This window comes from Aedes aegypti, chromosome 3 (genome assembly GCF_002204515.2).
Source record: "Aedes aegypti strain LVP_AGWG chromosome 3, AaegL5.0 Primary Assembly, whole genome shotgun sequence".
Lineage (NCBI taxonomy): Eukaryota > Metazoa > Arthropoda > Insecta > Diptera > Culicidae > Aedes > Aedes aegypti.
Genome location: NC_035109.1, coordinates 129,615,904 through 129,630,502, shown reverse-complemented (window position 1 = coordinate 129,630,502; position 14,599 = coordinate 129,615,904). Strand labels below are relative to the sequence as shown.

General features: G+C 43.0%; 1 protein-coding gene across 2 annotated transcripts in view; it reads right to left on the bottom strand.

Moving 5' to 3' along the window:
* LOC5576094 (peritrophin-1) overlaps positions 1–14,599 on the bottom strand; it is a 182,895-nt gene that overhangs the window by 922 nt on the left and 167,374 nt on the right. For both annotated transcript variants that reach the window (XM_021849038.1, XM_021849039.1), the window contains exons 4-5: positions 5,920–6,108; positions 5,617–5,828 (exon numbers count right to left, since the gene is read on the bottom strand). In XM_021849038.1, the coding sequence (XP_021704730.1) occupies positions 5,617–5,828; positions 5,920–6,108 (401 nt within the window). The remainder of the gene's footprint in view (positions 1–5,616; positions 5,829–5,919; positions 6,109–14,599) is intronic.

Below are 14,599 nucleotides of genomic sequence, written 5' to 3'. Positions count from 1 at the left end.
TTCTAAGACCACTTTTATAGTCCGTAATTCTTCGCAAAACAACATATTTTGCATTACCATATCGTATACTGTATGTATGTGAATAACAGCAGTGACGTACGAAATTACCTATACATTTATGCATAAATGAACAGACGTTACGAAAATCGATAGATTTACAATACCTGCTTTTACCCACCGGCAATCCTGCGGCCGTTGCAAGGAACCAGTTCACAATTCCGGATTCCTCATCGGTTGTGAAAACTGTGGGAACTCCTATTTTTGGGCGTACCGATTTATTACAGCATCTCTGACAGTAGTCTTCGGTATACCAAAAGCATCTGTAGCTTTCCGGAATGATTGGCCATTACGCACTGCTTCAACGGCTATATTTGGGCTTCATTGTATCATGTGTTTTGGATAGAACATGATTAAATACAGTTAACTCTCCCTTACTCGATATTCCTCCCGATATAACTCGATACCTCCCTAACTCGATGGTCCCTTCAATATCGAGTAAGGGAGAGATGACTGTATGTTAAACCTTTCCTGTGTACGGATTTAGATTCAAAATGAAAATATGAATCCAAATCCGTACAGTACAAAAAAAGTTATTGTACTGGTCAGAAACGGCATATACTGCATTAGAATAACAAATACTTACTATTCTAAGACATCGTGATAAGCAGCGGGCTCAAAAAATAGGAATCTGTTGAAACCTATATCCACTCTTGTTAGCAAATCGCTAAGAAGGCAAACAAACCACACAGCACAATGACAAGCGATCACGTTTTGATTTTTATAATTTTCAAATCATGGCCTACTAATATACAGTTGGCATTACCAGCAACTTATAACTTATTGTGATTAGATGTTTCCATTTAATACTGCATATTTAGCCATATAAATAGCAAAATAATGATATTTTTTTTTAAAAAAGGACACCCACACGTTAATGCTTCCAGTGGGCATTTTGCCCTTTGTAGGAAGCACCACACTAGACAACGGACTAGCATGCAACGCCCAATGGTACAATCGGAGAACATTTCTGACGAAAAGTTTTCCGGCCTGCAGCGGGAATCGAACCCACACTCCATAGCACGATGCGGCTAAATGCCTGGTGACACTAACCGCACGGCTACGAAGCCCACGGATTTCGGTCCCTCACGGTACCAAGCAATAATTTGGTGCTTTTGTTGATTATTTTAAAGCTTAAATAGTGGTTTTCAGTATGTCTGATATCTGATTCACAAAATCTATAAATGCGTCCTACAAAAACTTACCTCTAGAAATGTCTCATTTTATCCACTGTCTCTTCTCTCTTGTGGGTAATGATCGATGACAAGCTCAACTTCGCTAGCCACGTTGAATATGCCTGTAAAGGGCATCTACGGCTATAGCGACGCTTTCGAGGATGATGTCTAATAGCTCTGCTGTAATTGCCAGCAAACGCAAGCGGGGCGCTATCCATACTAAGGTATGGAGGACCAATCTGGTCAAAAGCGCTTAGAACGAGCAGAAACCTAAAGCGGTTGGAAAGCACGTACAGGATAATGTGCTTAAGAGTAGCAAGTGCATACCGGATGGTATCTAAAGAGGCCGTGTGCATCACAGCGGGGATGACGCCCATCGGGCTCATCATCAAGGAAGATGATCAATGCTTCAACCAAAGGCGACACGTGTAAAGAGGAAACGTTCAGAAGTTGGCAGCAGGAATGGGATAACTCCACTAAGGGTAGATGGACCCATCGGCTAATACCAAATGTGTCAGATTGGTATAGTAGAAACCACGGGGAAGTGAACTTTCTGTTCAGTTTCTGTCAGGGCATGGTTGCTATTGACAGTACCTGCATAGGTTCGGGCACTCAGAATCTCCTGCGTGCCCCAATTGTGCTGGTGCGGAGGAAACAGCGGAGCATGTCGTGTTCGATTGCCCCCGTTTCATTGTTGTGAGAGGTCGCATGCTCACTACATGCGGAGGGGACACGTGCTCCGACAATATAATAAAGAGAATGTGTGCGGATGCCGTCACTACGGCTGTCACTTACATTATGCTAGAATTACAGCGCCTATGGCGCGCCGTCCAAGATTTGGCTGCCGAGGATTAGCCATGCCGAGACTGGTCGCTTGTAACATTGTTTAAGTCGGCTAGGAGAAGCAGTTTGCCTAGGCTACTTCTGCTACACGTGTTGTAGGGTCTGTGTCCAAGGGTAATCTCGATGCACTGTTCACCACTTGAGCAATTATAAAAGGATTGCTCAAGCACAGTGCATAGGCTGGTTTTAGCGGGTCGTCGTTGGTGCGTCATCCCCGCATTCCCTGAGTTACCTTCTCAGGGGATCTGTTTGCAGATTTCCCCCTTGTAAAAAACAAAAAAAAATACCATCTACCAGAGCTGCGGCAACACACACAAGCTGGGAACAGCTTTTATAGTGATGCGTGATATGCAGAGGCGTGTAATCGGGTGGTGGCCGATCAATGAGAGAATGTGCAAGTTGAGGCTCAAAGGCCGGTTCTTCAACTTCAGCATAATAAACGTGCAAAATTCTCACTCTGGAAGTTCTTTTCGCGCTTTAGACCCTTTTTTGGGCAGCTCGAACGCGAGTACGACAGCTGCCCAAGCCACGACGTCAAAATCATCATAGGAGATCTAAACGCTCAGGTTGGCCAGGAGTAGGAATTCAGACCGAATATTGGCGCCCACCGGCTGACGAACGAAAACGGCTTACGACTTATTGATTTTGCCGCCTCCAAGAATATGGCCATTCGTAGCACCTACTTCCAGCACAGCCTTCCATACCGATACACCTGGAGATCACCACAGCAGACAGAAACACAAATCGACCACGTTCTGATTGATGGACGGCATTTCTCATACATTATCGACGTCAGGACCTATCTTGGCGCTAACATCGACTCTGACCATTATCTGATGATGGTCAAACTGCGCCCAAAACTCTCCGCCGTTAACAACTATGACTTAGAGCGGCTTAAGCAACCGGATGTCGCAGCTGCATACGCGCAGCACCTCGAGGCTGTATTACCGGAAGAGGGTGAGCTGGATGAAGCCCCTCTTGAGGACTGCTGGAGAACAGTGAAAGCAGCCATTAACGATGCAGCTGAGTGAAACGTCGGATACGTGGGACGGAGTCGACGGAACGATTTGTTCGACGAGGAATGTAGGCAGATTCTGGAAGAGAAGGATGCAGCGCGGGCGGTCATGCTGCAACACGATACCCGGTAGAACGTGAAACGTTATAGATGGAAACAGCAACAGCAGACGCGCCTCTTTCTGGAGAAAAAACGCCACTTGGAGGAGACGGAGTGCGAGGAGATGGAACAGCTGTTCCGGTCTCAAGAAACGCGTAAGTTCTATCAGAAGCTCAACGCGTCCCACACGGCTTCGTGCCGTGAGCCGAGATGTGCAGGGATAAGGATAGGAGTATTTTGACGGACGAGCGTGAGGTGATCGAAAGGTGGATGCAGCACTTGGACGAGCACCTGAATGGCGCTGAGAGCACAGACAATGGAGGACGGGACAACGGAGGAAATGCCTTCCTCAGTACTGCGGAGAATGGAAACTAACCAGCTCTCACTTTGAGGAAGGTTAAGGATGCCATTCACCAGATCAACAACAATAAAGCTGCTGGTAAGGATGGTATCGGAGCTGAACTCATAAAGATGGGTCCGGAGAGGCTGACCATATGTCTGCACCGGCTGATAGGCACAATCTGGGAAACAGAACAGCTACCGGAGAAGTGGAAGGAAGGGGTAATATGACCCATCGACAAGAAAGGGGACAAGTTAGATTGTGTAGTAAACGAGTTCGTGGGATGTTATCAAGCCGACTTCGTTGGCGGCCGATCGACATTACTGTACGGCAAATCCTCTAAAAAATGTCGTGAACACCAGGCCCCAACGCATCACCTTTTCATCGATTTCAAGGCGGCATACGACAGTATCGTTCGCGTAGAGCTATGGAAAATCATGGACGAGAACAGCTTTCCCGGGAAGCTCACGAGACTGATAAGAGCGACGATGGAAGGTGTGCGAAATTGTGTGAAGGTTTCAGGCGAACACCCCAGTTCGTTTGGATCCCGCTGGGGACTATGACAAGGTGATGAAATTTCGTGCCTGTTGTTCAATATTGCGCTAGAAGGTATTATGCGGAGAGCCGGGCTTAATAGCCGGGGTACGATTTTTACGAGATCCAGCCAATTGGTTTGCTTCGCGGATGATATGGACATTGTCAGCCGAACATTTGAAAAGGTGGCAGACCTGTACACCCGCCTGATACGCAAGGCAGCAAAAGTTGGACTGGTGGTGAATGCGACCAAGACAAAGTACATGCTGGCTGGTGGAGCCGAGCACGACAGGGCTCGCTTAGGTAGCAGTGTTACGATAGATGAGAAAACGTTCGAGGTGGTCGACGAGTTCTTCTACCTTAGATCCTTACTGACGGCTGACAATAACGTTAGCCGTGAAATACGGAGGCGCATCATCAGTGGAAGTCGGGCCTACTATGGCCTCCAGAAGAAGCTGCGGTCAAAAAATCGCACCAAATGTACCATGTATAAAACGCTTATAATGCCGGTAGTCCTCTACGGGCATGAAATGTGGACGATGCTCGAAGAGGACTAGCAAGCACATGGCGTCTTCGAACGTCGCTGTAAGGATACGATGGACAGGGCATGTTGTAAGAATGCCGGACAGCAACCCTGTAAAGATGGTGTTCGCTTCGGATCCGGTCGGTACAAGAAGACGTGGAGCACAACGAGCTAGGTGGGCGGATGAAGTGCGTATCGATTTGGCGAGCGTGGGGCAGAACCGAGGATGGAGAGATGCGGCCACGAACCGAGTATTGTGGCGTGAAATTGTTGATTCAGTGTTATCTGTTTAGATGTTAACTAAATGAACGAATGAACTAATCAGTGTAAGCTCCAATTTTTTATCAGAGCCATTTTCAACTTTTTTTTCTTTTGATTTATCGAATAATATTAATCGATCTATACTACCGTGAATCGCTAGTCAGTCTCATCATCATTTTCGTCAAAATTGAGTTGGTATCAGTTTTCAACATAGCTTCCAGCTGTATAAATTGTCCTACAATGAAAAGTAGCCGTACATCAGTCCCACTACAGATTTCCGCACTGTATAGAATTTAAACATATTCCAATCTCTTGGATTTTTTTGAATTTCCATATTGAAAACGAATATGTAAACTTCTCAACCCATTTTCTCTATGCCTTATTTCTATAGACTGACCTGCGATTATGGTTATGGGTTATTAATGGGACACTTACCAATGTTTTATAGGAAAGAGCTAAACAGTGCTCGATTCGTAATATTTCTTGCCTAAGTTAGCCTAGTTTCTAAAACCGTTCGAACGCGGCTGAATTGAGTTTATTTTTCTCCTAAAATAGTACACTGTGCAATGACACACTGGACGAAAACGGATTCACAGTTAACGCAGATGGCACTATACATGCTGAGAAAATTGGGAGGAAGTTACAAGCAAATTGAGTCATCATCATTAACTTCCAATCAACTTTTAAAGTTTTCACCATTTCATCTACAAAAGTGCAATTTTGAATCCCGATCCGTCCACTGTGGATTGTTAGGTTAGCGCTACCATACCTTGCCCTGTTCCAGATCACCCTCGAATGGCAGCGGTGTGGTTGGGACGTCGCAATCCTCGGTCGGGGGCACAACGCAACGCAGGCTTCGTCGGTCGAACACAAGCATGGCTGGACACCGCTGAAGTCGTGGGTATCCTCCCTGACACTGCCAGTAACGGTTGCAAGACTTTCCTAGCGGTACGTTTCCATTAGCATCATCGTTGCAGAGGGCTACAATGATAACACGGGAGAAGCATAAAAAATACATTTTTGTATCATGTTGAGCACGAGAAAAAAAAACAAATTTCCATTCAACTCTTACGGTGCTTCTGACATCCGTCAACGTTCTCGGGCCAGTCGCAGCTGTGAGCGTTTTCATTGTACAGTAAACCTCCGATGCAGAGTTGCTCGGTGGCGGTTCCGTTCCAGCAGGTCCAATAGCGCGTGCAGGATGTTTCATGACCGAAGATACCGTACAGCCAGTCGCAGTGCTCCGTTGAAATTGGTCCATCTGTAGAATGGAAAAAAATGTGGTAATTAGTGTTTTGTAAAAATGATACTTTTGCTACCTTCCGTTTCACTCAGAACATTATACATTACTTTTAGTATGGATATTGTTTAGTACCGATTATATGCAGTAGGACATGGTACACAAATTACGTCATCGAGATTTTAGACCTTCTCCTTCTATGTAACAATAAGTAACGTTTATCTGAACCTTTACAATAGCCATTTACACGTTTATGCTTCCACTGGGCATTTTTCCCTTTGAAGCACCACACCAAAGACAAATTAAAGACCTCCATGTCCCTTGCAGTTGCCCAAAATTTTGTGGCTCATAAGGTAATCTAGAATGCCGTGAAAAGTGTACTGCGACCTGTCAAACTTGGGTAGCTTTTGCACTACCGAGGGACCAAATGCAGTACTAGAAGTGGTACCCAATCTGAGCCCGAGTGGGACGGACCTGACCACACTAGACATCGGACTAACATGCAACGCCCAGTATCACAGTCAGCCAGAAGCAATCGAGTCCATACTCCTAAGCACGATGCGGCCAAATTCCTGGTGACACTATTCACAAGGCTACGAAGCCCAACTAATAATATAACGCTTAAAATGGACCCCCACCCTTATTAAAAAGAACGGGATTGGTGGTCTAATGGCTACCGCTTCCGCTTCATAAACAGAAAGTCATGGGTTCAATCCTAGGCCCGTCCCTTTCCTCGTACTTTGTAGTTGTATCTTTCGCTTGCTTCTATCTACCACTCTTAATATACCACAGTTGATGTATCTATCACAGTTCATAGCATTTGCTAGAACCCGAGACGGACAGAAATAAACCGTTTCCCTACGCTTCCATTGATACACAGGTAGTCTGCTAACCAAACCAGCAAACCTCTCTGCCATATAAATTATCCCCAGCACTTATACACTGAGGGTGCCTGTTAATCCCAAGCAGTCATCTGGTTGGTTCCTTGAGTAAGTGCAGCTGATCTGGCGATACTGGAGTAGCAACCACGGGCGGCCAATCAAGCTCAAGCTCACCCTTATTAAAAAAAATACCAAACGAAAATTGCTCTTGTAATTTTTTCGTTTCAAATAAAAATATCGCTCCTCTCTGTCTAGCAAAAGCATTTTCTCCAGTATGTTATTTTTATGTTTTCTATCGTGAAAATTTGTTACGTAACGGTAATCAGAACCCCTCCTTTTTTATTATACTAAACGAAATAAGTAACGGAAGTTCAAATCCCCCCTCCTTTCATGCGTTACGTAATGTGCGTACGATGACTAGTTTATAAAATTCTTACAAACTAGTCACAACACATCGATTTTACGGGAGCTTCTTCTTCGTCTTTCTGGCGTTACGTCCCAACTGGGACAAAGCCTGCTTCTCAGATTAGTGTTCTTATGAGTACTTCCACAGTTATTAACTGAGAGCTTTCTTTGTCGATTGACCATTTTGCATGTGTATATCGTGTGGCAGGTACGAAGATACTCTATGCCCTGGGAATCGAGAAAATTTCCTTTACGAAAAGATCCTCGACCAGTGGGGATTTGAACCCACGACCCTCAGCATGGTCATGCTGAATAGCTGCGCGTTTACCGCTACGGCTATCTGGGCCCCCAACGGGAGCTCCGATTAAGAACAAAAATATTTGTCAAGGCAAACCCAATATTCTAATTTAGGTGTAATCATTGTTTTTCCTACATAAAACCAAATAAATTATGTTTTTAGGCTACGCAGCTTTGATTTTCACAAGGGCCCGACGTTTCGCCACGAGAATTGTGTCTTCTTCAGGGGCTAAATATTGTTGTTGTTTGTAGTCCTATGCCTTGTCTAACTTTAACATAGGACTACAACCGACAACAATATTTACTACCTGAGGAAGACACAATTCCCGTGTCAAAACATCAGGCAAATAAAAAAAAACCATTGTAAAAATCAAGGCTGCATCGCTGAAAAGCATAATCGGTTCTACCATACAGTCGATTCTCTATCAGCTCATTCAAACCAAATAGAATCAGATTTAGTCCATTGAGTATTATAAATTTTGACTAAAAGGAAAGTTGGTGTCATAACAAGGGCTGCTACTCAGTTACCCATCAGGGAAATTCAGGTAAGGGTACTGGGGGCAAGAAGGAAACCTTTATATATATCGGTTCAAATCATGACTGATTAGTAAAGTTTTAAAAAAGTATTCCAGTGTAAAGGCAAGATTACCCCTTGAGAAATATGTGATAGTTCCGAATCTTTGATTTTGATTTTTGTTGGTTTGCGATTTCTGAACTGCCGTTATACGCATAATTGTCCCATGTTACTTTTTGTGCATTTTGACTTTTTGTCATCAAACAGTTTATCTTTACGTATAGTTTTAGAAAACATCCACCAAAAATTAACTTTGTTCGCAAAATTAATGAAAAGCAAGCCAGGTCATTTTGTCCCATTGTTGAATTTCCACGCATAACTGTCTCACTACTATATTTCTACGTATAACTGTCACACTATACAATTCGCTGCGCTGAACTCGAGCAAAATATTCAGTAGGCAGTTTTGAATTAGCTGGTGTTTGGGAAAATCGTTTTAAACATCATCTTATGTTGGCTTTACATCCCATGTGGAACATAACCCGTTTTATGTGTTTGAATTATCGGGATGCATTCATCATTCATGCGAGCCTGACGTCAAATTTGATTGGAATTTTCAATATCAAAATATTATTTCCCATTAGAGATGGGCGACTCACTCACGAATCATTCGAAAGAGTCGACTCTCGAAAATGAGTGAACGAATCACGGTTCTTTTCAAAAGAGTCATGATTCATTTGCACCTAATATTTTGGAAGAGAGCTTAAAAATTTACTAGGAATCATATTTTCGAGTTGCAATTGTCATAGTCAAACAATTCGGACATGTATTAATAGTTAAATTTGCTGTTCGAAAAATATTCTCATTCAAAAACTGTTATACTTTTTGTTTCTTGTGTAAAATACATGATTTATTTTTGGTTTTATAAATGAGTCACCGAATCGATCAAAAAAGTCGATTCACTTTTGTGAGTGAGTCACCTACGATTCGCTCTTAAAATTTGATCATTTTGCCCATCTCTATTTCCCATCCGTTTTTCAATAAATTTCAATTGAATTTTCAGAGTCGATTACAAAATTCTTCTAGATTTTGGAACCGCGGTCATCGATTAGAAATTTATCATAATTTTGGATACCATCACGGGAAGTACTGAAATAAACCACGTGAAGAATTAGTAACCACTTTAATTTCAAGTGGCTGGCTTGTGACAAACCAACTTCATGATTTGGCAAACGAAGTCTAAATAAAAATAGTTCGACCGATATTGGACGACTTGGCCACATGCTGGGTTGTTCCGAATACCGGTTCAGTGGCCATTATATTGGCGATTCTGAAACCTGGAAGTAAGTAAGTACCTGAAATCTGAAGCCTTGCGACATATCAATGTCAAAGGTTGTTCAAATCAAGTCTTAAGGTGATTCAAATGTATTTGAATGACTTGACCACATGTCGGATTGTTCGGAATTCCCGGTTCCCTGGGGGAAATGGCCACTAAACTGTCGGTTCTGAAACCTAGTTGGCAACACTAAACTTCATAAATCCCCAAATCAAGGCTAAAGAAGTATAACTCAAAGGTTCTTGGATGACTATAACATGCCAGGTTGTTTTGGATACCCTGTTCCCCAGAGAAAGTGGGATTATATTATATTGGCGGTTCTGAGACTTGCGACATATCAAACAAATGAATTTGCAAATCAAGTCAAAAGAAGAATAGTTCAAGAGGTTTTAGATAACTTGACCACATACTGGGTTATTACGGATAATTGGTTCTTCGGTGCAAGTGGCATATATGTTGGCGGTTCTTAAACTTAATTTGCGATGTATCTAATATCATGATTTTGCAAACCAAGTCCAAAGAAATGTAAAATAGTGTGATGATTTGTATCGTGAATTTTGAGTTAAATATTAATTCCGCAGAATGACCCTGAATTCACAGATGAGTTTCTGTCAAGGCTGTAGCTGGAAGAGTCGTTAAACTACCGTTAAACCGAGCTTACGACTCATTGTTCACTAGATAGGGCGTGTTGTCCCTACACCACGAAAGGACATAGACCAGAAGTTCACCTGAATGCGATTTCTACTCAATAATCACATGGTCCCCTTTTAATTGCAAAGTATATATAACGTTTATTTTTACGGTAGTATCACTCCATAACAATATTCACTTAACTGAATCTTGTTTTACAAGCCGTTTCAAAGGTTTCAAACCATTGGTTCCGAACTGTCACTCATGGACGCTAAGATAATCGAAGGGAATAACGTGTTTATATTGACCTCAGCACGCTCAAATAATGCTACGCTCAGCACGGTCAAATAATGCTATTCATACAAATCGATTATATTCCTTTCAATTTATAATCTCCTGAACCTACAGTTGTTTTGTGCTGCTATTTTTTGTAACCTCTGAAAGTGAATGACTTTGCCGAACAAACCAACCATCCAAAACTTAATGTTCTAGAATTAAATTCAAAAATCTGTCCATTACTAAGTTCAGTGAGTGATTTATATGGAAGCTTGTCTTCTTATATAAATGATTATAACAGTCAATTACATTTCTGCATGTTACATTCATTAAAATCTGCGCCATGGATAGCAATAGGGAGTACCTCCCATTAATTCAGGTTGCTGCTGAGCAGCTTTATGTCATAAGCTAGTTTGTTTAGATCAACAGCACTATTGGAAAGGACTTGAAAACAAGGGAGAGACGAATGCGAATGTTCTTCGAGTTAAAGTCCCCCTCATCAAACAACAACAACATGAAAACAAGAGCTGAAATCACGACAATCAGCCTTAGCTGTAAAGCAGGACTACGAGCAAATCAAGGCACAACTTGGCGAAGCAGAAGTCAAAAAGTCACTATGGCGAGCCAGTCTGAAGCATTTCCTTTCACAGGTAACGCGAAAATTTCAAATGACATTTTGCAATACGCACTGCTGAAGAGTACGTGGCATAATACTGGGGAGTACGTGGCATAATACGCATGGTTTCTAAGCGAAACGTGACCTACGCGGCCGTCCTCCAGAGCGGATAGCTGGAACGAGTCATGTTTTGATATCAAGAAGACATGGTAACAATGAAAGGTCAAGAAAAAAGAGCCCCAGGATATCCTGAACTAGGCAGCGCTTCTACAGAAACCACGGGTGCAAGGCAATAGCAACCAGTAAATACCAGTGGGAAAGACGAAAGTAAAGAGAAGACGTAACATGCTACAAAAGAGAACCCTAAACGCAAGGTGTGTGCATTTTATTCTGTAGCCAGAGTAAGGTGTAATCACTTGGCGAAAGCGGCTAGGAGGCCATCTTTAACTTGCTGGCCGTTTTGTTTGCGAACCTTACTGCCCTGCCTGGATGATGCTGAAACTGAAACTAACTGTGCTGCCATCAGTGCGGACGAAATTGTCAAAAAAGAAAGAAAGGAGTAGAGCACACAAGGACCAGGGGCGACCAGATTAGAATTATTCCTGACAACACTGTTTCTTCAACCAATCATTAGTCAATCTCTCGACTCAGATGTTTGTAAACAAAACGGCCAGCCCTTCCTCACCTACCCTGTCTGGTTTTCTCCAAAAGTGAGCATAATAGCACACCTTAGAGAATTGGACCTGCCTTGCCGAAACGTAGGAACATAGGCGAGGTTCTCGTTATCAAAACGTAGGAGGGAAAATACACTGAAGTTGTGGAGGCGATGTACGGAGCACGGAGAAGTTGTCACCATTGAGCGCAAATGTGCGGAGCATACGGTGGACTAGCATAGTGCCATTGCGCCCCAAGAGAGGTCACAGCGATAATCGATGTACTTTTCCCGCATCACCCCACACGACGCCGTATGCGGCAGATGAAAGAGAAGAAGAGGCGAGGGTGACGAACGAAGAGTTGGCAGAAGTCGTGATATCATTCACGTCAAGTAAAGCATCGGAACCTGATGGTATTTGAATGTTGCCCTAAAAGCAGCAGTTAATGCAGATCCGGACATGGTCAGAGTCACAATGCAACGCTGCATAGTTCAAGGAATCTTCCCGGATGTATGGAAACGGCAAAAATTGATGCTTTTACCAAAGGCGGGGAAACCACCAGGCTACCCGTCGTCATATAGACCTATCTGTCTACTAGATACGACGGACAAGTAGTTGGAGAGGTTGATCCTCAACAGGCTAGTACCGTATACGGAGCGTGCGGACGACCTGTCCAACAACCAGTTTGGATTCAGGAAAGGTAAATCTACTCTGGACGCTATCCAGTCGGTCGTTCAGACAGCTGAGATGGCTATCGACCATAAAATGAGCGGCATCCGTTACTGCGCGGTTGTCACTCTGGATGTGAAGAATGCGTTCAACAGCGCAAGCTGGGAAGCCATAGCACACGCGCTTCACCGCCTCAAGGTACCGGTGCAGTTGTGTAAGCTTCTAGAAAGCTATGTTGATGGTACGATTCTACTGTATGACACAGAGGAGGGGCAGAAAAGCGTTCGAATTACCGCGGGAGTATCTCATGGTTTAATCCTGGGCCCATTTTATGGAATGCGATGTACGATGACATACTTAGGCTGCCTTCTCCGACGAGTGTTAAGATTGTTGGCTTCGCCGACGATATCACCCTAGTGGTCTATGGTGAATGGAGGAAGCAGAGTCGACATCAGCGCACTTTATATCCATAGTTGAGGAATATATGAGGTATAGGAAACTAGGACTGGCCCAGCAGAAGACTGAGGTGAAGGTGGTCAAAAACCGTAAGCCCGAGCAACGGACGCTTATCTCGGTAGGTGATTGCAACATAGAGTCCAACCGATCCTTTAGGCATCTTGGGGTAATGATCGATGACAAGCTCAGCTTCGCTTGCCACGTTGAATATGCTTGTAAAATGACTATAGCGGATGATGTCTAACAGCTCTGTTGTAATTGTCGGCAAACGCAAACTCCTAGCAGGTGTGGCGCTATCCATACTATGGTATGGAGGAACAATCTGGTCAAAAGCGCTTGGAACGAGCAGTAACTTAAAACGTTTTGACAGCACATACAGGATAATGTGCTAAGAGTAGCAATCACACACCGAACGGTATCTAAAGAGGCCGTGTGCTTCATAGCCGGAATGGCGCCCATCGGGCTCATCATCAAGGAAGATGTTCGATGTTGAAAAAAAAAGTTCAATGTTTCAACCAAAAAGGTACCAGAGGAGTCCTCAACGCGTGTAAAAAGACGACGCTCAGAGTTTGGCAGCATAAATGGGATAACTCCACTAAACGTAGATGGACCCATCGGTTAATACCGCAAATGTGTCAGATTAGTCTCAAAGAAATCAAAGGGAAGTGAACTTCTAACTGACGCAGTTTCTGTTGAAGCATGGTTGTTGTAGACCAGGGTTTCTCAACCGGTGGACCGCGGACCCCTAGGGGGCCGTGATGGCTTCTCAGGGGGTCCGCGAAGCCATTTTTTAATAAGTATTATTTTTGTATTGATAAATTGATGAGTTGAATTTCTTACCTCGCTTGTTTTTCAAAAATTCATAGTTAGTAGAGTTTTATTTGCAATACTAAATAAACGGCTTCTTATAAATGCAATTATTTCCATATAATATTACAAGCCTAACTTCCAGTACAAGCCAAAAAAACAAAATTAACATCTTTCCTAGTGATATTTGTAGAAAATTCCTGGCATTTTGTAGAGCTAATACTTGACATATTTCTCCAGCTTCCTGGTGAGATTCTCGAAAAGTTTCTGGGAAACTCCTTAGCGAACTATTCACGGGATTGGAAAAAAATGAAAATATTCACAGTTTTCACTCTAACCATTGGTGAAATCTTGTTGAATTTATCAGCAGGATTCAAAATGAGATTTCCGAAAGATATTCATAGCAGTGGTCTTTAAAACGAAAATATCTGACGAGGTTTTAGAAGAGTTATTGGTAATATTTTAACAGCTATTGTCTGGTTTCTGAATAGCTCAATATAATACTCCCCGAAGCAATACCGTAAAGTGTTTCCGGGGAGATAAGGGTCTGAGGCGAGGGGGAATATCTGTGAACTCTGTACAGCACTTGGAACAGTTCAACAAGAATTGCCAAAATATGGAGCATGGGCTGGTTTTAGTGCGTCGTCTTTGGTGCGGCATAGCCACACTCACTAAGATACTTTCTCAGGTGTGTGTGTTTGCAGATTTCCTACTCGTTAAAAAATCATACATGTAACAGGTTGTTCAATTTGAATGCAACATATATTTTATGGCATACTTGTTGAAACGATGACTTACTTTCGTCAAATATAAGAAAGATTATTCCCGATATTAGACAGTATCTTGGCGCTAGCTTCTGAAATATTGTTCAAATGGTAATTTTGAATAAATTTAGTGAAAAACATTGATATAATGCAATAGATCCATATCACGCCTAGTTGTATTCCGAGCTGGCAGCATGCTCTTAGATTTC